General features: G+C 36.9%; 1 protein-coding gene across 1 annotated transcript in view; it reads left to right on the top strand.

The window, feature by feature from the left end:
- LOC126285031 (fatty acyl-CoA reductase 1-like) overlaps nucleotides 1-27,652 on the top strand; it is a 133,294-nt gene that overhangs the window by 65,829 nt on the left and 39,813 nt on the right. The window contains exons 4-5 of the mRNA XM_049984355.1: nucleotides 3,327-3,472; nucleotides 13,325-13,434. Of these exons, the coding sequence (XP_049840312.1) occupies nucleotides 3,327-3,472; nucleotides 13,325-13,434 (256 nt within the window). The remainder of the gene's footprint in view (nucleotides 1-3,326; nucleotides 3,473-13,324; nucleotides 13,435-27,652) is intronic.

The following is a 27,652-nucleotide window of genomic DNA, read 5'->3' as shown; positions in this document are numbered from 1 at the left end:
GTGGACGTGAACCGTATGTGCAGTTGACGGACTTTGAGCGAGGGCGTATAGTGGGCATGCGGGAGGTCGGGTGGACGTACCGCCGAATTGCTCAACACGTGGGGCGTGAGGTCTCCACAGTACATCGATGTTGTCGCCAGTGGTCGGCGGAAGGTGCACGTGACCGTCGTCCTGGGACCGGACGGCAGTGACGCACGGATGCACGCCAAGACCGTAGGATCCTACGCAGTGCTGTAGGGGACCGCACCGCCACTTCCCAGCAAATTAGGGACACTGTTGCTCCTGGGGTATCGGCGAGGACCATTCGCAACCGTCTCCATGAAGCTGGGCTACGATCCCGCACACCGTTAGGCCGTCTTCCGCTCACGCCCCAACATCGTGCAGCCCGCCTCCAGTGGCGTCGCGACAGGCGTGAATGGAGGGACGAATGGAGACGTGTCGACTTCAGCGATGAGAGTCGCTTCTGCCTTGGTGCCAATGATGGTCGTATGCGTATTTGGCGCCGTGCAGGTGAGCGCCACTATCAGGACTGCATACGACCGAGGCACACAGGGCCAACACCCGGCATCATGGTGTGGGGAGCGATCTCCTACACTGGCCGTACATCTCTGGTGATCGTCGAGGGGACACTGAATAGTGCACGGTACATCCAAACCGTCATCGAACCCATCGTTCTACCATTCCTAGACCGGCAAGGGAACTTGCTGTTCCAACAGGACAATGCACGTCCGCATGTATCCCGTGCCACCCAACGTGCTCTAGAAGGTGTAAGTCAACTACCCTGGCCAGCAAGATCTCCGGATCTGTCCCCCATTGAGCATGTTTAGGACTGGATGAAGTGTCGTCTCACGTGGTCTGCACGTCCAGCACGAACGCTGGTGCATAAGTGAATATGTACATTGATAAGCTACTGTGAGTATCAATAGTTCCTTAAGTAAATGCCTCCCAGATGATCTTGACCGTATGCAGCTGTTATTCTAATTACAAACTTTTGTGCTGTGAATATTTGTTTCCTTAATGATGAATTAACTCAAAATATGATGACACGTGAAAGGGGTGTGTGAAACGAGGTATAGTAAGCTAATTTATCTCTAAGTTTATCAGAAAAAATTACAATAACGTTAATAACATAAGTAACTGAATTCAAAGGTTTCAGCAGATCATCAATGTGTTTCTCCTAATTTAATCTCTCATCAATGTACACACCCAAAATTAGGAACATTCTGCTTTAATATAGGATTGTTTTCAAACTCTACATTTTTTAATGGTTTTGTACCATTTGCTGTTCTTATCTGTACGTGCTCTGTCATATCAAAACTTTTGAGAGTTAGTTAATAATTTTGTGCAAGACATTATGCACAACATCCTAAGCGAATTCATATTTGTTGGGTGTGATTAGCATACTTGTATCATCAGCGAAAGTGAAAAGAAGTAGCTTAGCATCTTCATGAATATACACTGGCAAGTCATTAGAGAGAGAGAGAGAGAGAGAGAGGGAGAGAGAGAGAACAGTAAGGGATCCAATATTGAACCTTGTGGGACCCCATTCTTGATATCTCTGCAGTTGGAGAAATCTTCCGATTTCTGCACATTGTGTGAACTGTTTATTTCAACCTTCTTTACTCATCCAGTAAAATATGAATTAACTCATCTGTGCACTGTCCCACTCATACCATAATACTTAAGGTTATCTAGAAGAATTCCATGATTTATACAATCAAAAGCCATTAACATATCACAGGAAATAACAACTGGTGATATTCGGTTATTAAGAGCGTTCATGATCTGATTAGTGAAAGGATATATGGCATTTTTGTTGGAAAGCCTTTGTAAACACTGGACTAGCGTTTTGTTATTTATTTTTACAAAAATTAAGCTACTACTCAATAAAAAACATTGTCAGGAATTTTCGGTATAGGTATCACAAGTGAGACTGGGTGGTAGCTGTTTGTATTAGACCAATCCCCTTTTTCATGCAATGCTTCATCAGTAGCATATACTGTCAAGTAAAAATGTTTTGTTTCAGTGAGCTATTACATATGTGGCCGAGCATCCTCCTTATCTGTTGGCAACAACGATTTAGTAATTTGGTGGAGATGTCGTAATTTCCATGTGAGCTTTAAATTTTGAATGAGGTCATTGTTTTCTCTAATTTCAGAACGAGAGGTGAGTAGAATTTCTATTTTACCAAGTTTCACATGTATTGCCTCTTCTTTCTGATGAACATCTGCATCCTGTTTCCTATTTTTTCATTCACTTTGAACGAAAACTGTTTCAATGAAAGTGTCGGACCATAAAAATCTGTCCTTTGTCATAGTCACTTACGATAATGGCCTTCGTTATTGTGAGATTGTATTGCTTTTAGAATGATTTCTTTCTTATCTCCTCTTACTTGCTTCCCTTACTGAGCCACGTGTATGCAAAGCCACCAAACGGCGTGGAATCTAGCGGTGGGTTCTGGTGCGTGGTTCGAATCAACAACGCCTAATTAATTGCATATTTTGTAAGTGATGGCCCATGTTATGCAACAGTGAGTAGTGGGCACTCCAGTATATTCATCCTCGCTGCAGGTATGTGTCAAGACCACTCTGTTACCCCTTCTCTATCTCCTGTACAAAAGTGGCTTCTCATAAGAGTCCTCTTTCTTCTCCAGCAAGCTATCTACGGCACTTTTCCTGCAGTGCACTTCACCCTCCATTCGTCCTATAATTACTTCCAGCTCCAGCTCAATAGCTTCACCTTCTGTAGCCAGTGGTGCCTTTGCAACAATCCTCCAACAGAAAGACGATAAAATATTGGAAAATGTAGCCAAGTCATCCATGCCTGAGATCTTTACCCTGTACCCCAAAACGTCCAGATTATCTAATTAACAGGAGTAAGTCAGAACTAAGTATGATACGATACTTGTCAACACTTCTTTCCTGAAACAAACATTCTGATTCAAGGTGCATGGACAACTGCATCTAGTAAAATTAAAATTCTTCTAGACTATATAACGAAGTAGGATTTGACAACTGAATATTCAGTTTAATTTCCATTTCGAGAACTGAGTATACAGTTTTGCTTTCTCTTCTGAGAACCTGAAAGCTTGCATTACTTCCATAACTGCTTCACTGTGTAAACTGTCAGTGATGCATGAGGGAGTTTGTAAAGCATATGTTATGAATTTAGATCTAGGATTCCACTAAGCTGAATATCCACTTAGATAACGATACTGCTTGTATTCAAAATTACCTTGATTTCAGGAACATGTACTGATTTATAATTAAAACATGTATTTATAATATAGTTTTACTAATAGAATCTTTGAAAATGTTGTTTTTCAGGCATTCCTGTATATCTCGACCTCCTTCTGTCACTCAGACCATCAAGTGATTGAAGAAAAATTATACCCGGCAAAAGCAGACCCAGAAAAGATTATGAATATTGTTTCCTCGATGGATGACGATCTTTTAGGGCTTATAACACCAAAGTAAGAAAATAAAAACAGTTCACTTTTCCAGTTATTAACTAGGTAGTAATCTAGAGTGGTTAAAAACAGGTACATCTATCAGCCAACCGTTGCAGCATGCACCAGTGGCCTTTCGGTCTCTCTGAAATTCAAGGTAGCAAGAAACAGTTATACAAAATGTCACACCGTTTCAGGAACACCATAGCAGCTAATATCAGTTCGCAGAACGTGTCCATATGTCTGCAACCACGTCACTTATTTCTCAAGGATTATGAGGACGTGCCTTGTGATCTATGAAATGGTGTTCGATTACGTCCTAGAACCACGTTACAGAACCACTATATGGCCAATGAAAAGAGAACAATTTCAAATTCGAATTCACTACTGTGTTCCTCAGAACCCCCTTCCCTCGATGTTGGCATCATTTTTACTGTACGTTCCCCGTGACTGAATGTAAGTAGATACATCAAAGACTACTTATCTCAATACGACCATCGATGGAGCAATGACATGAAGAGGTTTATGGATGAACACATTAATATAAATGCAGCACCCTTTTACAGATTTCTTGTGTTATCATCATCGATTGCGTTGGATCGGAAGAAATACACGTGCAGAGATTTTCCAAACTACTAGGGTCAAAATTATACGAGTGGTCATTGTCCTGAGGTGATCAACTTCACGGATTCCACTTTCGGTTTTTAAGGACCGTTAATGCCGATCTGCCACCGTGTCATTATTTGCGAATGGTGTCATCAGAATGTGGTACGGAGGGGAGTGAGACGAGCATCCCACAGCGTCAGCTGCAACTGATACTTCTCAATCAAGTGCCAACTGGTATGGTGAAGTTGAGTGTTCTCCATACCAGTATTTGCACAAAGGAATAATACTTGGCAGTACCGGGAATTCTACGTCTGCCGTTTGCAAGGCCGTCAGACACTCCGACACTTCATCTATGGAGGCGAGCGAAGTATGAAACTAATAGTAGGTAATGATATCTTGTTTTGTATTGAATTGATACTGAGCATCTATTCGGCGGCCATGACATAGAATCCGTCAAACTAGAAAAAGAGTTCGATGATGTAAAATTCTCTAAGGATCTCAAATTCTCATTTATGTAAGCTACAGAATGGGAATGTACAATAAGTAAAAAAACCAAGAGGGAAAGAAAAAAATGGAAGACAAAGAACGAAGTGCTAGGATTCAGAAGAGTATCAGGCAGGGACGCAGCTTCCTTTGATTGGTATACACTCCTGGAAATTGAAATAAGAACACCGTGAATTCATTTTCCCAGGAAGGGGAAACTTTATTGACACATTCCTCGGGTCAGATACATCACATGATCACACTGACAGAACCACAGGCACATAGACACAGGCAACAGAGCATGCACAATGTCGGCACTAGTACAGTGTATATCCACCTTTCGCAGCAATGCAGCCTGCTATTCTCCCATGGAGACGATCGTAGAGATGCTGGATGTAGTCCTGTGGAACGGCTTGCCTTGCTATTTCCACCTGGCGCCTCAGTTGGACCAGCGTTCGTGCTGGACGTGCAGACCGCGTGAGACGACGCTTCATCCAGTCCCAAACATGCTCAATGGGGGACAGATCCGGAGATCTTGCTGGCCAGGGTAGTTGACTTACACCTTCTAGAGCACGTTGGGTGGCACGGGATACATGCGGACGTGCATTGTCCTGTTGGAACAGCAAGTTCCCTTGCCGGTCTAGGAATGGTAGAACGATGGGTTCGATGACGGTTTGGATGTACCGTGCACTATTCAGAGTCCCTCGACGATCACCAGAGGTGTACGTCCAGTGTAGGAGATCGCTCCCCACACCATGATGCCGGGTGTTGGCCCTGTGTGCCTCGGTCGTATGCAGTCCTGATTGTGGCGCTCACCTGCACGGCGCAAAACACGCATACGACCATCATTGGCACCAAGGCAGAAGCGACTCTCATCGCTGAAGACGACACGTCTCCATTGGTCTCTCCATTCACGCCTGTCGCGACACCACTGGAGGCGGGCTGCACGATGTTGTTGCGTGAGCGGAAGACGGCCTAATGGTGTGCGGGATCGTAGCCCAGCTTCATGGAGACGGTTGCGAATGGTCCTCGCCGATACCCCAGGAGCAACAGTGTCCCTAATTTGCTGGGAAGTGGCGGTGCGGTCCCCTACGGCACTGCATAGGATTCTACGGTCTTGGCGTGCATCCGTGCGTCGCTGCGGGTCGGTCCCAGGTCGACGGGCACGTGCACCTTCCGCCGACCACTGGCGACAACATCGATGTGCTGTGGAGACCTCACGCCCCACGTGTTGAGCAATTCGGCGGTACGTCCACCCGGCCTCCCACATGCCCACTATACGCCCTCGCTCAAAGTCCGCCAACTGCACATACGGTTCACGTCCACGCTGTCGCAGCATGCTACCAGTGTTAAAGACTGCGATGGAGCTCCGTATTCCACGGCAAACTGGGTGACACTGACGGCGGCGGTGTACAAATGCTGCGCAGCTAGCGCCATTCGACGGCCAACACCGCGGTTCCTGGTGTGTCCGCTGTGCCGTGCGTGTGATCATTGCTTGTACAGCTCTCTCGCAGTGTCCGGAGCAAGTATGGTGGGTCTGACACATCGGTGTCAATGTGTTCTTTTTTCCATTTCCAGGAGTGCACTTTACGCACTTCACCCTACAGTCAGTGGAAACTACTGAAAAACCCCAGGCAGGGCAACAACTTATCTTATTACTTTAACATATAATACATTTTAGTATCCTGCTATATTTTGTGGTAGGTGCGATTTTTATAGTTCCAGTTCACTATCAACAATCAACAAAGACACTGCATTAACAGCAAGTACCTTTTAATTACTTTTTACAACAGACTGTTGAATTATTTGAATGTTTTTGTTCCTGCTCATTTTGAAATGTGACAGCATGGTAATTTAATAGTCGACTGATGTTAAGTTACCACATTCCTCACCAGACGATGGAACACATTCGATATTTGAATATCATGAAATTAATTCATCTGAAGCTAGTGTTCTGATGACAGTGTCGACGGTCCACGGACTGTAAAAACTAGTGTACAGTCTTTTCCTTCTGAAAATGAGAATATAGAATGACATTTACACTCACCGACAGGCCACAGCCGCCTGTCATCTTCGAATATCATCAAGAGTACCTCAGGCGTTTCCAGGTATGAATCCAGCAATAAAAATGTTCATCTGAAGTAGCTTTTCCTATAGTGCTTCAAAATGGAATACTAGAGATGTCAAATTTTAAGTGGCTTCATATTCTTGGAGAAAACTAGAAAGTCAACGGTAGCAGAACACATTGCATTAGGAAATATTTCTCAAGAACAGATGATTCTCTGATAACGGTTAGGTGCATCGAAATCCTGAAGGTGCTGCAAGTATGTCAGTATCAGTGACAACAAGGAAATCTACAGTCTAAATTGCACTAGTGTGAATAAAAGTTAGGAAATAAAAGTAAATGCTTAAAAGTATAATGGCCTGTATTGGAAACCGTTGTTTCATATTGATGATTTTGCCAATATTTATGTGACTACTTGGGTCTAAAGTGAAATCGGTAAGTTAACAAGAGAGTATGAAAAGAAACAATGTTGTAATGCTTTCTAAGAAGGAAGAGTTATTGAAAACAGTCTGTTGTTCCAAATTTACCTCATGTGAATACTGAAATAAAGCTCTGTATACAATAACGATAATAATTCTGTTATTAAGATTTTAAAAAAATATATAGTGTACAGTACTACTCTTATTATTATTATTATTATCATCAACTGAAACTTTGTGGCAGAGAAAAACAATGTGCCAGAGACTCGAACTCGGGACCTTTTCCTCCGCAGGCAAGTACTCTACAAATCTAGCTACCCATGCACGAATCATAAACCGTCCTCACAGATGTACTTCTCCCAGTACCTCGAATCAATCCTCCAGACTTCACAGATACTCTCCTACAGACCTCGTCAGACTAGCACTCCTAGTAGAAAGGATATTGTGAAGATATCACTTAGCCACAACCTGCGGGACGTTCCCAGAACAAACTTTTCACTTTTCAACGGAGTTTGCGCTAGTATGAGACTTCCTGGCAGAGTAAAACCGAATGCTATACCGATAGTCGAACTTGGACCTTTGCCTCTGCAGGCAAAGGCGCCAAATTCGAGTCGAGGTCCCTCACAAAATTTTAATCTGCCAGGAAGTTTCATATCTGACCAAACTCCGCTGCAGAGTGAAAATTTTGTTCTAGATGTCAACAACTGTACTAAAAATGTATCTTGGCCAAAGTTTTCCTCAGCATTATAGCTGCCTTAAACAATACTTTTGCATGGTAAGAGTAAACAGAACAGCGGTTTTAAGCATGTGTATTATTTTGACATTAATTTCCGAAAAAGCGTTTCGATCGTAGTCAATGCCAATTACCTTTTATGTGAGAAGTAAATACTCTCCCAGATTAAACTGGAGCCACAACGTTCATCTTTTAGAAACTAATTTTAATGTCTCCTATAGCTCCACTGCATGATACATTATGAGTAGGAACTGACGTTTTTATATAAACAGTTTTTTCTAGTACACACACATGAATTGAATATGTTAGTTCGTATCAATATTTTGGAAATTATCTGTGTCTAGGTTGTTCACATTCGGACAAAATATCACGGGCAGGATGCAGCTGTGTTAAGAAAGTCACTCACAGCCAAGATTCTGGACGGCAGGTATATTATTCCTCGACATAAACCAGTATTGGTGCGCCTGCTCTTCTGTTGACACATCTTGTGCTCAGCATTAGACGGCGCTCACCCTTCACCAACATCCCTTACTACTCTCTTTGCCCAGATGCTTCAAGTTGTATATCATGTAAGCACAAGAATCTGTACTCTCTCGTAACTGATAAGCAAGATAGGAGCTCTATTAGTAGAAGCAGTATGTAATACATATTGTACTTAAATTTGGCGTCCAAAAAAAGTATAAAGCATTCGAGAATGACAATGAATATGAAAACTACAATAATGGTAACATATTTGGTGGTGCAGAAACAATGACAAACTATTCGTAATGACTCTTTATAACTCTCCACTACCTTGAGCCAAAAAGTTGTGATAGGCCTAAAATGTGATTAGCCAGCAAGTCCTAACCTTATCGATATAATCCTTCGTATTTCGCCTTTCCACATTTCCAAGGAGCTTGAAGTCAGACATATGCATGCTTTAAGATAGAAACGACGAGACTCCATACAAATCTGCATGTTGTGCGGATATGTTTCTAACAACAAGAAAGAGGTACGATAATTTAATGAACTGAAATGCACATTGTGTTGTTGCATCTTTCCATCTATGTGCTGCACCCATTACAGTGAATGAAAACAATTTTGCAGTAAATTTTTTTAATTACCACTCTTTAATCCATGCACGAAAATCCAAGCCGCCATGTCTAACATGTGAAACCAGCTGTCAGCGATTGCGAGGAGAACGTGACAAGATAGACGCCAGCTCAGAATAAGCAACAATGAGTGTGAACCAGTTGAGGGGCAGTGCTAAGGTATGGGTGGGGGGCATTCACCTGGGGTAGTGTGGGACCTGCAGTAGAATCACATACAGCGTCAGAGCTGTGGATTAAGTGAATATTATTAAGGACCACCTTCAATCCTTGATGCTTGATGTGTATCCCAACAGCAATGGCATATTCTAGCATGGTAACTGTGTCGAGCGGTCAGAATCGTGTTATAATGATTTAACGAACATGAGAGTGAACCTACCTTGACACCCTGACTACCAGATCTGCCTAACCTGAAACTGATGGAACAAATCTGATACGCCATGGGATGCATGCCTGTGCCACAGTTGGACACCGGACAGCCGCTAGGTTGGTTCTGGCCCAGGATTGGTTTCAATCCAGCCCACGGAAGAAACCTGTTGAGAGAGAGAGCGAGGTGCTCACACTGTGTTTCGCCTATTATGCATTTTCGAATAATTCCATCGATGCTCGGTTAGTTTAATTAGTACGGGGGCTGGGGCAATATCGTCACCTTAAGGAATGAAGCACTACTACTGACACATCATTCAGACTTATTGTCTCTAACTTCTCCATTGGAGCTATTGATGTATACATATTGAAATAACTGTTTACCAAATTTATAATATTTAACACATTTATGTTAATAGTAGTAATCTCAATGTCTGCACACTGTCCATATTGCTCCACGACCCAGGTAGAAAAATCCATATAATATTAAATAATTGCTTCTACACTTAGAGGAAACTATAATTCAATGTAGTATTAAATTAAATACATATACAACCCATACATGCCTATAAAAAGTTAGTAAACATAATGAGACACAAATTTGAGAAAAACCTTTTTGAAATTAAATTTAATATTTTCGAACAACAGTTCCATATGAAAATACTGTAGTCGTTACATGAGTTTACTTCCTACATTTGTTTTTATAAAAATCAGAGGTGAAATCGTCTCAGTCTTCATCAACATCAGCACACTCTTTACGAGACCATTCATGGCATGAAGAACAAGACATCCACCCTTCAGCACTTGTCAATCCTTTATCCTTACAGAACTAGAATTCAGCACCATCTTAAATTTCATCCTCACTACTTGTAACCTTCCGAACAGAAGCTTTCCTCCTCTTGGTGTTGGTCTCGCTTTGCTTATCTGAAGCGTTAAGTTTACTCCATGCTCTATTTGTCACGCTATGCACATTCTTCTCCATCCGTTTGCCTTTTGTACTTCTGCTTTCAAATTTTTCTCTTCAATTGGATGCTCTTATATGGACGGCTTGACAAGATGGCAACTAAGCCCCTTTTCCTCTTCTGCAAACGAACCTGAACAGATTTGGGTGGTGGGCTGATATACTCAGGAGTAACTACAAAAGTGAACTAGGTTGTGGCGACATTTGAGCTGGAATATGTGCTGCATTACTGACGGTCTGGTTTTATTTTCAGGGTTTCTGAATTGGAAAATAAATGCCTACCTTTGAGAATAAGAGATCTTTCAGTAGGCAAAGAGGCAGCAAAATCTGCTTCTTCGAAAAGTTAAAGGGACATATGCCACATCTTTTAAACCCATTAATACAAGTTATAGGTGTTTCTGACCTCATATATGCTTCTCCAAAGAGTCTGTTCATTTGGAAATGGATCACTCCGAGTCCATTATAGATCTGAAGAAACTTCTCTTCAGCAGACACATAACATGTACCAAGTGGAAACACATCTAGTAGTTGCAATGATGCTGAACTGTAACTGTCAGCATTTCGTTTTCTCTTTCGAGGGTACTGACGTCCTGGTTATTGATGTGTGTTATGTAAGCATCAAATCTGAGAAGAGCAGGATGCTTGTCTGATGTCTTAGGATGGCTCACGAAATTGTCAAACCATAAAGAAAATTAAAGAATTACAGGAAAATGTTACTCCTGGAACACCATCAGTCTACTCGGCTTTCATTCAGTTGTGAGGGAAAATAGTAATCGGGGAATGAAATGTGGGAATACAAATGGCAGCCGTAAACAGAACTCCATCTTCTGCAGATGTGATAATCCTTCCTAGTTTCTTTCCTTGCATGGAAAGCACTTTATTCGATTTTGCTTGAGCAGTAGTTACTCCAGTTTCATCGACGATAGAAATCCAATGGGTCGGAAATAGTTTTTGATCCACGAGGGCTTTTACATGGACAAAAATTTATCTAGATTAGGCTTAAAGGCATGAGATTACGAATGCACTGTCAGTTCTGACTGACGACTCTTGATTCCGGAGAACCAATCTCCTCCAGCAAAACGTGATTCTTTGTGCAAAGGATGTTCAATTTTGATTTTCTCAGCTGGTTCAAAAGCAATGCTGTTGACATCTCTCACCATAAAACAAAAGAACATTGTTTCCATTTTCATAATATAGTCTTTCAGTTTTTTTCTCATATGCAGGGGTGAAAACAAACCAAAGACTTGCTTGTCTTCGGTTGCTTCTTGATTTAAGTTGTTGAGTCGTCTCTTCACTAATGTGAATATTTGCGTTCTTGCAGCCTGTTTCGCCACTTCTTACAGCTTGAATAGGCTGCCGTACTTTTTCTGGACTCCAGCATCATTATCAAGCTATTGTGAGGTATATTTATAGCTGTTTGCGAATTATCTGTAAGAGAAAACTCGTGTCATATGTATGAATATGTTAAAGGCAAAGTGGTTCCCTTGAAAAAAGCGGGACCATCTTGCCCCAGGCGCTCTCAGACTAGGAAACGATGGATACAGTATGTATAACACATTTTAAAATCTTGAAACATAGTGGTGATTTAAGTTAAAGATGCAGTTAAACAAACTATTAACTATAATAGTTATTCCAAATAAATTCCACTAAATGATACAATGAATCTGACCTTACCTTGCTTCGGTTCTTCACAAAATCGATTTTTCCTGTTAGCCTCAAACCAACTCAACGAATCATTTCACCAGACATTCAACTGAGCATCATGGAACATAAGCAGGACACAGCACAATATTCCACCAAGAGATAGCACCACCAACTGGCGGCATACTTCAAGGGTATCACACTGCCCCACAGTCACTATACATGGGTCTTCCGTACTACTTTCTTATTGGTCGAACAATGCATAAATGTTTTTAGCGAGGTGTGTGACGTTAAGCATTTTGTCGTGGTAACAACATACAGCTCGTGTTTACCCTCTGCAATGGTAGAAATGTCACATAGACGTTACAGGACGCTCACACGTTCTTTATCATTGTCAATATCTCAATATGACGATCTCCAGAAGCCCAGTACTGTCGTATTGTCAGTACTAGAAATGTTGACGAACAGTATTGATGTCAGCCAAAATATTCTCAGAATTACCAGTGTGTAGTCAGCGTGTGAGGGCGAGTATTATCAGTGTAACATTTCGCCATTGTGTTCTTCGCATTTTCAGAGTTAGCCTTCTGTGTAACACAGCTGATACATATGGACTTCAAGCGAATTTTTAAAATGAACAAAGAAATGACGGCTTAATTAATTTAGAGACACAGAAACAACAAATGCATAGGTCATCTTATGTATTTTTGAACAAATTTTTAAAAAATGATTGTTAACAGTGTTTGTGGATATTAACACGCTAAATATCGATCACACGAATGACATGTGTCCGAAAATTGCTAAGTTACTTCTATTGGCTTGGTCACTGAGACTGCCTATCTCATTGCGATATTTTGTTTTTCTATCCCATTTCTTATTAAGATTAGTAAATATATCTTATCCTTTGCTGACGGATTAGAACATTGTAACTGCTCAAACTGAATGAAATTCATAACGAATAAGCAGCCAACAGTTGCCTTCACAGATGCTTATTTTTCTATGATGTCGTATGATGGTGACTGGCAGCTAACAGTCGTGTGTTTACGTTTGTTTAGTTTCTGTGTACATTATTTCTTTACTAATGCCGTTGGAGAATATTGCAACAGAATTTAAGATAACAATTGTGAACTGTCGTAAGTGAAGGAATGCTGTTCACAACCAGTAACATGGGGTGAATATATAATCAATGTACTCTTAATGAGTCTTTTGAGGCGTAATTTGCTGGTGTTAAGTAAGTATGTGGATCAGACCCTGGGTCTTGCCCACTAAACACCTGCCTGTGATTTACAGGAACTGCAATACCTGTGCATTCACATCCCTAGCTACAGAGCCCTGAAAACTCATAAAGGGCTTGTGAACTACAGTCACGCAGAGCCACTGATCTACTGTGTTCTAAATATAAACCGGCAGGCTATCAAGCAGGTTGTCATAATGATCTTCGTCATAAGCGTACGTCACAAGATAAATAAGTGTGGAGAAATGTGCACATTTCTGAAGGTAACTATATGTTGTTACAGGTTGTTGGGGAACCTACCAAACACGTACGCCTTGACGAAAAACATGACAGAGGAGCTGGTGGCGAGGTACTCCGATCGGCTGCCGATCGTCATTGCCAGGCCGTCCATTGGTGAGTGAGAGTCTGCATCACTTCACATCGCGGTAGAGCCATTTATTTCGGTATACCTTCCAGGCAGTGACATATAAATACTGAAGTATGAACTATCTGCTAGCAATGGTATCGATAAGGACTAAACAGAACAGCACCGTTTATAAACTGTATGGACCAAAGGGATGAACCTGTAGCGCGAGCCCTAACATGCAAAAGTAGCTTTTTGGAGCATTTTGTAATGAAATGCCTGTGTACCAGCATTTAAAATTAGTTACGTAATCGTATAACATATTACTATATAATGGTAGGAGCTGAAGAAACCAATAAAAATTTATGCCACAGCCAGGATATGACTATGGGTCTCCTGATTAATAGGCGGACATGGCAGCTTTAATGTCATTATAGCGGTATAGCTAACACAGCTGCATTGACCACCCTAGTCCAGAGCTCTCCCTAACAGAAACTTCAGTTCACGCTCTAAGCCTATTTGCTGTTTGTTAAAGCTTAATTATTGCGAAGACTCTCCAGTACTGAAGGAGCACTCTAGCTTTGACCATAATGGAGAAGTGCATTGCTGGAGAGCCTCGGCAATACTGACGATTTAAGAAGGGGGAAAACAGGAAGAAGGCGTAAATTAAGGTTGTGTAAAAGAGGGCGATAGAATAGGTGTGTCTGCTATTATTTTTCGTGATGTAACGGGTAGCACATGTGCCTAGTAAGCAGGAAACCTAGGTTCAGGAGGCAGCTGTAGTACAAATATTAATTCATTGCTTCAGTTTCTGTCATTGCAGAAGATGAAGTTCACACTCATGTGTGTGAAGCGAAATTTAATTCCATCATATCAGCATTACTATATAATTAGTGATCTAAGGAACTGATAAGATTAAAATACTGAAAAGAACAACAGTGATTAATATATTTAATACGATATATCAATGGCAATATGAAACTATATTTTCTTAAAAATGATAAAAAGATGAAATATTCCATCTTAAAGAGTACGCAACAGAGATTAACATCATGGTGATTAAATGCACTTCATGTATAAGTATTCAGCATTCATGCATTACTTTTCAGCACTGACACAAACAAGGAAGCAGAGAATTTGTGACTGCTAGTGTCAGAAATCCAAAACCAACTGTACAAAACATTTTGTAATTAATGTAAACCTTTATTTCTATTAAGGGAATAATCTGTACGTAACTTACTGTGCTTCCTGTGCCACCTACATCCAATTACATTGGCAGTATACATTAACACACCCACAATATGCATGCCAAGTTTCGCCTTGCTAATACACAGTACTGACGCTCTGTAAGTCTGCTTCCGAACTGGGCTTTGATGAACTTTGTCTACCTGGTGATGTGGCTCTGCCCACTCTTTCCACTGGCGCGTGAGTCAGCGTCTTTCTGATGCTATTCCTCGGCACTGCACTGCTCAGTGCGTACTCGATGCTTTGGAATTGCACATTCGTCTCCATCCCCTCAAACGTGTCACCACTGTCATGTAGGGAGCCATACTAGGACAACATGGGGCGGGGGAGAAGGCAGTAAACTGGGGGGCGTGAGGTGCCAGGATTGGCAAATGGCACCATCACCAAAACCCCAGCTGCGCCCAAACATCCATCCTATGCTCAGAGGGAATCATCGGTCGGACAACCCCAGAAAGGGCACCCACACTTTTCATGAGCATGTCCAATGACAGTCAGAGAGGGCGATGATGCCAACAGCTGTGGTGGGTCGCAGCAGGGGGCAGGAAGTTGAGTTACTGTGGCGACGAAGGCGATGGCTGCATCTCCATCAGGTTCACAGGCAGTGCTGAAGAGGTACTTTCTAGAATATCCATTTATAGAGAATAAAAATATAGTAGATAAATTAAAACTCTATAACACTCTGTGTATGGAATATTATTTAGTTTGAGAAATTCGAGATAACACAGTTTCTTTCTTCTTAAAATGCAGCATACAAGTATTTCTTTTAAAAAGTGCAATGTCTAAAAATTTAGGCCCTGGAGTGCACCAAACCTGAAATTCCTTACTTAATAAAATATCGTTTCATTTGTTTAATTTGTCAGGGTTAACACTCTTCGACCCTGTAATTATATAGCAACCTATTAAATTTTCAGGCACCAAATGTCTCCAATTTCTTTAAGAGTGTGTCATTAAAGATCACAGTTTCTTTTGCATGAAGTGCGTATTGTACTGCAAGCTCGTAAATGAGATAAAATATAAACAGTAAAAATATTAGTGATACACAGAAAATTAAGATTGTAAGTACCTTCTCTATACAATTATCTATTCTACAGCAACAAGAAAGTGGATTCATTCATTAAGTAATAATTTTAATTAATCTGATAAAAACTGGTCTCAATAAATGGAAGTGTTGAAGAAGTGTAAAAAATGTGAAGTGGAGAAGTCAATTGATAACTTTCATCCATGTAAATATGTGAAGGATAATCATTCACATATGTGTAAATAATGTTATAAATGGTTAGAAGAAATACATATAATAATAATAAAAAGTACATTTTAAACAGCTTATACCCAATCATAAAAATACTTTATAAAAATTTAAGGACATTAAAGATTTTCTTTCTTTTCACAATCCACAGGAGTTAAACAGAGAATGACAAAGTGAAGCACATTGTAAAGAAATGTATTGGCTGTTAGGAAATTAAAGGTTTTAGTTGTTTTTACTTATGTTATACATACTTATATGGACAAGCTTTCAACTAGATACAAGATTTATCAAATATAAGATAAGTGAGAAAGAAAATAGTGTATACATGTGGAAAAGAAATAGTTAAAGTTGACTCAATAAACATTTATGGTCGAATAGACACATCAAAATAACTGAAATTCAAAACACTAATTTTTTGCAGAGCTGAAATGGGAACATCTCTGAGAGAGTTTACAGTTGCTCAATTTCATGATTATTGCAGAATAAAAAATTTACAACTTTACAGAAGATTTAGAAAAGATGATTTAATTAATTTTATTTTTTTGCATAATTTATCACCGCCGCTTTTTTAAAATCCTAATGAAAAAATTTTCATAATAATAGACCATAGAACGGAACCCTCACTTAGAGAGTTTATAGTCGCTCTACTTCATGGTTATTGCAGAACGAATAATTTACGAGTATTCAGCATATTTACTAGAGATGATATAATTAAATTGTTTCAAATAATTTACCGCCTCCTGCAAAAGCTCTTGATAATTAGAAAGGCTAGAGCTAAGGATCTTATTATTAAAGGATACAGTAAATTAAAGAAATCAGAGTTAGTTAATGGTGTTGGGTTACAGGAGTTTCAATTTCATACAGACTTGTTCCAGAAAACTAGATCAAGACCAAAACATGAACCTAATATAAAGTATTTCTAATTTAAAGTATTTTCTATAAAGTAATTTTATTGGAAAAGCTCAACCACTAGGACAAGAAAAATTGTGAGACTAGATCAGATTTATCCATTAAGTAGCAAAGTATTTGAGCAAGAAAAAGAGACTGAGCCATCAGATAAGCATTTATTTGAGATTAAAGAAATTAGATTAAGATTTAATGAAAAATTTAAGCCTGGTCTGTTGACTACCAAATCGTTTTTAATGATGTCAGTATTTTCAAACTTAGTACTTTCGGCGATAAATCAGTTTATATAACCTAAGCACTCAGTCCTGTGTTTGAAGTAGCAAAAAAGAGAACTAATTTCAGGAAAGGATAAAAGTATAATATAACAACCAACAATCCAAAAATGTTTTATCTAATTTGCACATGATATAAAGCATCAAATAATATTCTAGAATCTGTTCAAGTTTTGTGCAATAAAATGAGAGATATCTTAACATCTGATGAGATGACTCAAATGGAAAACACCTCATTTAACATTCAGATGACAGCATTTCCTAGAGGCCAACGTGGTCGAGCTAAAAAAAATAACAAATCTAACTGAAGTTCAAAAGACTAAAAGATGTATCATAAGAATGAATAACAATGATAATTTGTGTTGTCCTAGAGCAGTAATTGTGGCATTAACATACCAATACAAATAACATTTTGGGCAGAGAACTAACTACAAATGAGATTAAAAGAAAACAGAGTAGGAGATAAATACTACTTACAAAAAGAGCTAACTGACATATTATGTAATCAGTTGGGTGAATACAATGAAGAGGGGTTTGCTCTAGATGACATTAAAAATGTTGAACAGTTGTTGGATAACCAAATAAATGTTGTTCAGACAATTTCAATTCAATTACCTACAGTTGTCCTGAGAAAGAAATAAAGATACATCTGTATAAAGATCACAAATATTTTGATGTAATTAACACTATGTCAGCTTTCTTAGGATCATCATACTTCTGTGATAACTGTAATAAGCCATATAACTACAACTACGAATGCAGATGTAAAATAGAAAAGTTTGTATATGTGCAAAAAGGGCAGATCACGAAAGTATATAAAACAAGATTTTGTGTGAAAAGTGCAACTTAAAAAATCAGCAAGATTTGCTGGAGATCTACAGAACATAAATGCAGCTTTGAACATTCCATGAATTGTAAATAAGCAGTTAAAACTAGGAATCGTAAATGTTACATGCAATATAAATTACAAAAAGAATGTACCTGTGAAAAACAATTTGCTGGGCATTTTATACTGCAAAATTGCCCAAATTGTAATAAAAATGGCTGCTATGTTATTGGAGAATTCAAAGATTTTTATGTTTACCAATGTGAAACACAGAACAGTAAATCAATTTTTTTTTACAAACGTAAAACAGTACTCTCAGGCACAATAGAAAATAAAGAGGGGAAAATGCTGTTTGGTGAAGACATGCTGAAGAGATGGAAAGAATACATAGAGGAGTTGTATGCTGGAATACCTCTTTCGGAGGAAGTAATAGGAAGAGAAGAGGAAGTAGACGAAGATGACAAGGGAGATGACATTCTGCAAGAAGAATTTGACAGAGCTCTAAAAGAACTACAGGACAACAAAGCAACGGGTATTGATGACATCCCTGCAGAACTAATAAAGAATGCTGGTGACGGCATGAAAATGATGCTGCTTATACTTATTAGGTCCATCTATAACACAGGAGAGATACCGACAGACTTCCAGAAATGTATCATTGTTCCTATATCAAAGAAGGCAGCAGCTACAAAATGTGAACAGCACCGAACTCTTAGCCTAATATCACATGCATCAAAAATTCTCATAAAAATAGTTCTGAAGAGAATTGAAGAGAAGGTGGAGGATATGCTGAGTGAAGATCAGTTTGGTTTCAGAAGGGGATTGGGAACAAGAGAGGCGATTCTGGCACTAAGACTCATTATCGAAAAGCAATTACAGAAAAATAAACCAACTTATATTGCCTTTATAGACATGGAAAAGGCATTTGATAAAGTTATCTGGCAAGAGATGTTCAGAGTGCTGAGGAAAATTGGAATAAAGTACAAAGACATCCGCGTGATACTCAGTTTCTATAAGAATGAGGTGGCAGTGATTAGGAACTGTCACCAGGAACAACAAGCAAATATTAGAAAAGGGGTAAGACAAGGATGTGCTCTCTCTCCTCTTATATTCAATGCTTACATCCAGGAAGCTATAGACCAAGTTCGAGAAACTACTGAGGTGGGGATCAAAATTAATGGGCAGAAGATAGACATGGTACGTTATGCAGATGATATTGCTATAGTCACGGAGACAGAAGAAGATCTAGAGGAAGTCCTCAGAACAACGGAAAAAATTCTATACAATCAGTATGGAATGAGAAAAAACAAGGAAAAGACTAAAGTGATGGTATGCAGTACAGGAGCAGAATATGAACCTCCGAGAATTAGAAATGGAAGAGAGGAGCTGTAAGTGATACAGGAATTTACTTACCTGGGAAGCAAAATCACAAGGGATGGTAGAAGCCGGAAAGAAATTGCGACCAGAATACAAAAGGCCAAAATTGCATTTAATCGGAGAAGGAACTTACTCACCAGCAACAACATCAGTCTGAAAATAAGGAAACGCATCATGAAAGGTTTCGTTTGGAGTGTGGCCTATATGGATGTGAAACTTGGACAGTTGGAAGAGCAGAGAGAAGACGGTAGAGGCCCTGGAGATGTGGTGCTATAGAAGGATGATGATGATCAGCTGGACAGACATAGTAACAAATGAAGAGGTGCTTAGAAGAGTACAGGAAACCAGATCTCTGTGGAGGCACATCCAAACAAGAAGAGACAAACTTGTAGGGCACATCCTACGACACAACAATATCATTGGAACAATAGCAGAAGGAGTTATTGAGGGAAGGAATCGGCGGGGGCGACCAAGGATATCATACATGCAACAGATCATGAATGACGTTGGATGTAACACATATGTGGAAATGAAGAGGAAAGCAGACAGAAGAGAGGAATGGCGCTCTGCTGCAAACCAACCTCAGGGTTGAACACTAAAGAAGAAGAATGTGAAAAAGGCTTCTGTAGGAGAGTGAATTGTACCTATACTGAGAGATACTATGAAGTAACTCAAGAAACTGGAACACATATTCCAAATCTCATAATTGTTCACAGTTTCAGAGTTGTTGTTTACAAATTTAAGACAAATGACAATTCTGTCATTCAATGATATCTGAAAAAAAAGCAGTTGTGACACATTCATAGCTCACTAAGCAAAACATTACGATTACAAATTTATTTTGAAGTACTGTTTACAAATTTATGACACATGATGAATTCTGTTGTTGGATGATATTTGAAAAAAAGCAGTTATCACACATTCATAGATCACTATGGAAAACTTTACGATTCCCATTTTCTTTTGAAGTATTGTGTTGAAAATACAATAAAGCCATATGAAATTTACACAGGAACAAAACTGATGTTATTTGATACCAGACATGTAGGCTTAAAAATTATAGATAGCAGTAACTTTGTCCAACATGAACCTAGTAGTTTTCCAAAGTCATTTGATCCTTAAGTATTGAAGAAATGCTGCTTCCCTGATTTCTTCAATACATAAGAAAATGAAAATTACTTACGGCCAATTTCTGATAGTGAGTATTAGTGTGTTAACACTATGAAGTCAAAAGATAGAGAAGCATTTCTCAAATGGCACATCTCAATAGTTAAGGAGAACTATGTGTTCGATATGAAGAAACAAATTACTGAGTACTTTAATTCTGATGTACATATTTTGAGAAGAGGTCGTTTAGAACTGAGAAAACAATTTTTAGAAATAGCTAATATAGATCCATTCTATTATTTAACCATCCCTGGAGTTTTCATTGCTATTCACAGATCTAAATATTTACCTGAAAATACAAGTGCTGTATTGGATAAAAAACAGAAAGAGAATTACAGTAAAGAATCCATACCTTGGATAACAGCTTGAAGAATAAGAACATCACAGCTGTAAAAATGTTTCAAAAGTGTGACTATTAACAACAAAATTAGGAAACAATGGCGTACCTTTATCAAACGACCTTAATGAGAAAATAAGAAATGCTGGATATAATTTAGAGGAAATGTGAGAATGTGATTGGCTTAACTCACCAGAGTATAAAAAGCAAGAAAAATTGAAACAGTTACCTGAAGTTATCGAACCATTGAACCCAAGAGATGCTTTTTGTGGTGGTTGAACACATTCAACTAAATTAGGAGCTTCAAATTATTATCCTCAGCAACATGAAACGAGAATATACAGACCCAGATATTACACTTACAAATTATACAGATTTGTAAAATGTAAAGTATTGGTGCCTAGAGGATTCTAGCACCCTGATTTGCCTGCACACATACAAAATGGTAAAAATGAAAAACTGTTGTTTCCTTTGTGTGTCAAATGTGCAGAAGAAAAAATAAGAAAGTGCGATCACAATGATGAAGAAAGAATTTTTATTGGAACTTTGGTAACCAATGAAGAAACTTGGGTAGCCAGTGATGTAAAGCTGACTGTGGAAATGGGATATAATATTTTCGATATCTATGATGTATGCGATTTTAAAAATAAGACCAACATGTTTAAAAATTATGTGAAAGATTTTCTGAAAATAAAACTCGAAGCCAGTCCACATAATTTTGCAAGTGATAAAGAGTATATTAAAACAGTTAAAGAAAAATTGGATATTGACTTGGAGCATGATACAGTGAAGAAAAATCCAGGAAAACGAGCTGTTGCTATGAATATGTCCCAGATTTACAGCACTTTTATGAGGTACTACTGGATGATTGACTAGATACTTTAGATGTAAATTTTATTACTGAGCACATGGAACCACTTGAGGTACAATTTCAAGGATTATTAGATGGAAAACAATGCTGCTACAACATCTTCATAGCTGAAATCACTACATCGAATGCAAGACTTAGATTGTATGATAGTTTAAATAAACTGGGAAGAAATGTTCTATATTTTGACACTGATTCTGTAGGATATATTGATGATGACACAGTCAATTTCGAGAAAGGCTAGATGTTGGACAAATCGACAAATGAGTTTGGAGATAATAGATGGATTACAAATTGGGCTTCTACTGAACCAGATAGTTATTATTATGAGAAAAACGATGAAAGTTCCGTCGTGAAAGTAAAACAATTCACATTGAATTACCAGAATATTCAGAAGTTGAGTATTGAATCTATGATAAAATTAGTAGTGAGTGAAGTGAAAGAAAAGATAGAGTAGTCAGATAACGGTGGATGTTGAAACTAAAAATATAGTCAACAAAGAACTTAAGAAACAATTCTCAATCCAGTATCATAAAAGTGTGCTTCGAGAAAATTACGATACAGTGCCTTATAGATATTAAAAATTAAATAATGTATTTATATCCTCTAATGTAAAGAAAAAATTCATACCATATTCCTTATACAAAGACAATAAATGGATTAGCTTCCTTTTGCTGTGTTATCCCATGTCTAGCTTTTTGGTTTTAGAGTGAAAAAGTTATAAAAATAATGAGTAGGCTTTAATGTAATTTTGTAATTCTTTGGTAAATTATTTATAGGTAAATTATGTGTTGCTATTACTATTAAGAGACAGAGTTTTCTATTTCCTCCCATATTACTATATGACTTAATTCTACATCATGGTTCCACCTTCTCAAATGTTCTATAGTTCAAGATAGTCTAAAATATTTGTTGCAAAATTGTATTCTACTTGTATCTCATTCAATTTATTATTTGTATCGCCATAAACGTCAAATTTTAATTTCATCCCCTACATTAGTCATATTTAAAAGATTAAAGTTTTAAGAGAGTATTAAAATTTTATTATATATAACTGGAGTTGATTCCATTGACACCAACTTCACCTAAGTTGAACAGATTTTAATTAATTCAAGAGAAGAAGTATAAATTAGCTTTAGGAACATGGTTCAAAGATATATGATTTCCAGTGTTTAACAAAAAAGATGTTTTGATTACAAATCATATTTCGTGTTTCATTAGGTATGGAAATTCAGCAGATCTGAGCAGATCTACTGCAGATATGATAATTTAAAAAAGAATTTGAATATTTAAATAATTATATCATAGAATATCCAGAAAATCGACACAATGATCCTTTATCATTAGGATATGAATGCATACAAAAATAAATTAAAAATATAACACCAAATAATTTAAGTAGAAATATATGGATTTTATAACCAGTAACAAATTTCAGAAAACATGTAATGAGTTTGAGGACTAAAGTAGCTCATAAAAACAAAGATTATTGTATCGCTCTTGAAGAAATCTTTTGTGTTTATGCCAACTATGTAAAACAATATAAAGCCATTCAATCTCAAAAAATTATTGAACAATAGGCTAAATAACTAAAAGAAAAGAAAAAAGAATGTCTTCACTCAAAATATATAATATCTGATGTAGTAAAGATGAAGGAAGAACTAGTTATTTACATTGTCACATCCAAGCAATAGACCAAGAAAAACTATTTCAGATTTGGTAGTGTGGTATCTAACAATCGTGTTTTAGGAATATTATCCAGTTAAAATAGAGGAATATGTAAAGATGACAAAATATTAAATGTCAGAAAATACAAATTTACCGATTACAAATTAGTAGAGAACATACTTATCACTAACTTTGGAGTACACAAAGTAGATGAAAAAAATAAATATACAAAAAGCATGTCAACAGTCTGTCTTTGTTGAAAAGTTATGTGGCCAATCCAGTGTTACTGTTGATGAAATAAATGAGAAGACAAAAAATTTCTATAACCAAATTTTGACAGTGCCTGCTATAGAATTTTAATTTATCTGCAACATTTTTATTCTATATAAATGGAATCGATTGTAGACCTCGTTAATAAGAAGTTTGCAAACAATGGCAAGCAAGTATCTGTGATTGTTGATGAAAATAATAAGTGATTGTTTAAAACTAAAGATGTTGCTCACATTTCAGAATATCATAATGCACAACAAACCATTAGAATAAGTTATGATGAAGGTGAACGTATTTAATTAGAAAAGGGGTGCTATTCAGTAGTGCACCTTGAACTATTCAACCAAATACATTTTCATTAATGAATTTGGTCATTATTCTCTTATTTTATCTTCTAGAAAAGAAGAAGCAAAGAAATTTAAATTTTTTATTACTCACGAAATTTACCATCAATTAGAATATATGGTCAATATGAATTACAAAATAAAATAAATTATTTAGAAAATAAAGTTGAAAGTGTGAGAAAAATGTTAAATGTTGTCAGAGATATAATTCAAGAGAGTCGTGGTTTAATGAAGAAAAATCATATGGGGGATTATTCATAGCATGTTATAAAATTTCAAAAATCTTCTGTAAATTCTTGATCACATAAATTGTGAGCAGATTATCCAGAAATGAAAATAACTTGAGAATCTGAACTGCAAACTCATTAAATCTGTAGAATTTAATGAAAGAAAGATTACCAATAGTTTCTCAAGGAAATCATTTTGATAGAAGTTTAAATGATGATATTCTTATAACAGAAATTATTATTTTTAAAATTGAGCATTAAATATGTACTTCATTTTTAATCAATTCTACTGTTGTGTGAATTATCAATTCCTAACCATTCAACATACACTTTATCTCCTTTCTTTCTCAAAACTTCTTCCAATTGATATACATCTGGATAATTGCTTTCTGTACCTCTTACTCATAAAAATTTTGATATCTTTCAACTTAAATGTGACTGGATTCGTATGGCTAACATATTCAATATAAAACATTTCTGTTGACCAACTGGCAGTGTAGTCTTTCTCAAAAGTTAGTTTAAGTTTACTAATTCTAACTTTGTCTCCTTTTTTAAGTTTGGAGTTGCTAGACCCGCCTTATTGACATCTCTTGGCTTCATTTTTAGAGTTGAATATTTTGTGTATTCATCAACTAGTTTCAAAACTAAGTTAACTCATTTATATTTTCCTTGAAGAGCAAATCTTTTCCACCTTTTTTCTTTAAGTTCTCTGTTGAATTTTTCAAAAACAGGTGCTATTAATTCACAAAAAGTTGAATAATGATTAATCTTATATTTCTTCATCAGTTGTTTAAATTCATTGTCATAAAACTTTTTACCGTTATCTGCATGTAATTTTTTTGGGTTTCCAGCAATAGATATTTTTTCAAAAGCCTCAACAATATTCTTACCTATTTTTACTCTAGCTGGGATAGCCTAAGCCAATTTAGAAAAGACATGGATAACAGTCAATAAATATTTATATCCCCAATTTCTCTTTAAATTCCTTTCAATTTGCCAGAATCCATTTCGACTAGATCAACTTGCCATACATCATTTTCTCTCATTGGTTTATGTAATTCATTAACGATATCTTCGCGAACATTAAAGATGTCTGGTGGACACCCTTCACCAACTTCTGTAGCATAGAAGTATGTTTGCCTATAAAATTTTCTAAGTTACTCTTTTTGCTTTTACATACTGTGCAAAGACCTTCTATTACCTGCTATCCATTATTAGTCATGAGTCTGTGAGGATGATGAGCTATGGTAAATTTCTTACACTTCTAACAGTAGATGTTCTTTAATTATCTATTTATATAGAACATGAATTTAATGAGATTTAGATTATTTCAACAAATTTATTTAACTTTACGTCAACTGGAACAGTTTTAAAAGAATCTTTCAACCTTATGGTGAGAAAATTTGATTTGTTTATCATTATTAAATGATTACAGTTATTTATTTGGTGTAGTTTATCAGTCACACTTACAGTGATACCATATTCATCACATTTTAAATCTCTGTTTATATTCTCATCAATAACAATAATTTTTTAGACCTGAAACCATACTCAAAATTATTAAGTCCCGGCCGCGGCACAAATTTTAATTGATTTAGTCTGCTTCGATCATATTTGATCATTATCGTGAGATAATAACGAGACGGGAGTCTCAAAGGACACATTTAATTATAAGATATTCAAAATTGTTCATTTTTGTTCCCCTCCTGTCATAAAAGTAAATTCAATAATTTGTGTATCATGTACTTTATTTTTAAGATTATGTAACTCATCCAAGTATGGAGTTAAATGTGTTTTTGGGAAATAATCTGAAAAAGCTTGTTCTACTTCCCTTTTCGTTAACTAACGTGATAGAGCAGTTTTAGTGACATTATTGTTCAACTGTGTTAGTATTCTTGTATAGTCAAGTTTTGTGATTACCTTTGATAACTCGTTCTGTAAATAATTTTTGATTTGTAAATCCTTTGCCCTTAGGGGTCATTTATATTCGCATTCTTCTAGCTTTAAAGCTGATATATCCTCTGGTTACTTTAAAAGTAGCATTAAGTTCTTGATAAATTTGTTTAATTATATTATTTGTTTTTTGATCTACTAATGACTTAATATTATTGATTTTGGGTTAAAATTTTGACGTTAACTGATTATTAATTTTAGGCTCTGATGACTGAAAATTCTTAATCAGTTTATTGGCAAAGATGTACATTTCATAATGTCCAAATATTATTAAACATGTAATCATGTGACAGCAATTTTAACATATAATTACTATATTCATTGGTATATTACCGCCTAATGAATCAAAGAAAATTTTATCTCTTCATTCTTATAACAACAAATCCAATGAGAACCAACATCATCTGATGTATCTATATGAACTATTCCAGATTTGCATTCTCTAGGATGATGTGGTAATTCATCAACCATCAAAACTCAAGGAAAGTGTTTGATTTTTAATTGTTTAACTAATTTTTCTATATTTAGATTACTAATGCATTACATAATTTTTTAAATTTCTTTTCTTGATCCCATTCCTTTCTTTACCATTGCTTGATTATGCCTTTTCTGTTCTGCCAAATCTGCATCAGCTTTTTTTTGTTTGTTACTGCATTTGCAATTGCTGCAGGTCCCCCAGCAGGAAAACTAATACCTGCTAGATATGGTAATGTGGCGAATAGTAATGGAAGAAATCGACCTTTATGTTGAGTTATTCAATGCCTTCCTTCTTTTTTGTTAGGTATTGAATACTCTTTTTCACAAAACGAATACTTAGTGTAATGAGCAAATTACCATCAGTTTTTTTCTCTGCCTATCATTTTTCTGCATCAGTTAAAAATGGTTCGATACTATATAATTGATCATTATTCAGTTTAAATTTAATTTATTTTGGTTTAGTCTTGCCACTAGGAAGGAAATTACAAGCGATTGAAAGGTTAATAATTTATATAGATTAAAAATCAGTAATAATTTATATTTTTTACACTCCCCAACCATTATCATCCACATCTAAGCCCATACCTAATTTTCTCTTTCCATGCATAATTCATTGAACTGCAGTGTCTCAAACTTTTTCTTGTTAAGTTGTATCATGTGCATGCCTTGTTTCTTTCGCAGCTAATTGAAGTTATCAGCTTCATGTCTTCTTTCTAAATCTGTATGATCACAATAGGTAATGTCATTTGCAAGCTTCGTCTAATAGATTAATTCCTTGATCTCCATGTGCTAAACTTTCTTCTAGCTTGGTGAAAGGCCCACAAAATTTATAGCCTCGATGATGCATCTCAGCCATTGGTACATTATTTAAAACCAAAATGATTAATCCATATCCATGATTTTCACTTTTCCAAAACATTTGAGGAACATTATTCAAAATCCTGATCAAATATGGAATTCCTTTGGGACTGTTGTTGAAGAAATCACGAAATTTATTTGTCAACATTTGCAGTATATCCACTTCCTCATTGCAATAATTATTATCTACAGCTAATTCTTGTCCATGTATCACAGCTAATGTATTA

Source organism: Schistocerca gregaria, chromosome 8 (genome assembly GCF_023897955.1).
Source record: "Schistocerca gregaria isolate iqSchGreg1 chromosome 8, iqSchGreg1.2, whole genome shotgun sequence".
Classification (NCBI taxonomy): Eukaryota; Metazoa; Arthropoda; class Insecta; order Orthoptera; family Acrididae; genus Schistocerca; species Schistocerca gregaria.
The sequence above is the reverse complement of the archived record's forward strand: the minus strand, read 5'-3'. Positions and strand labels throughout refer to the sequence as shown.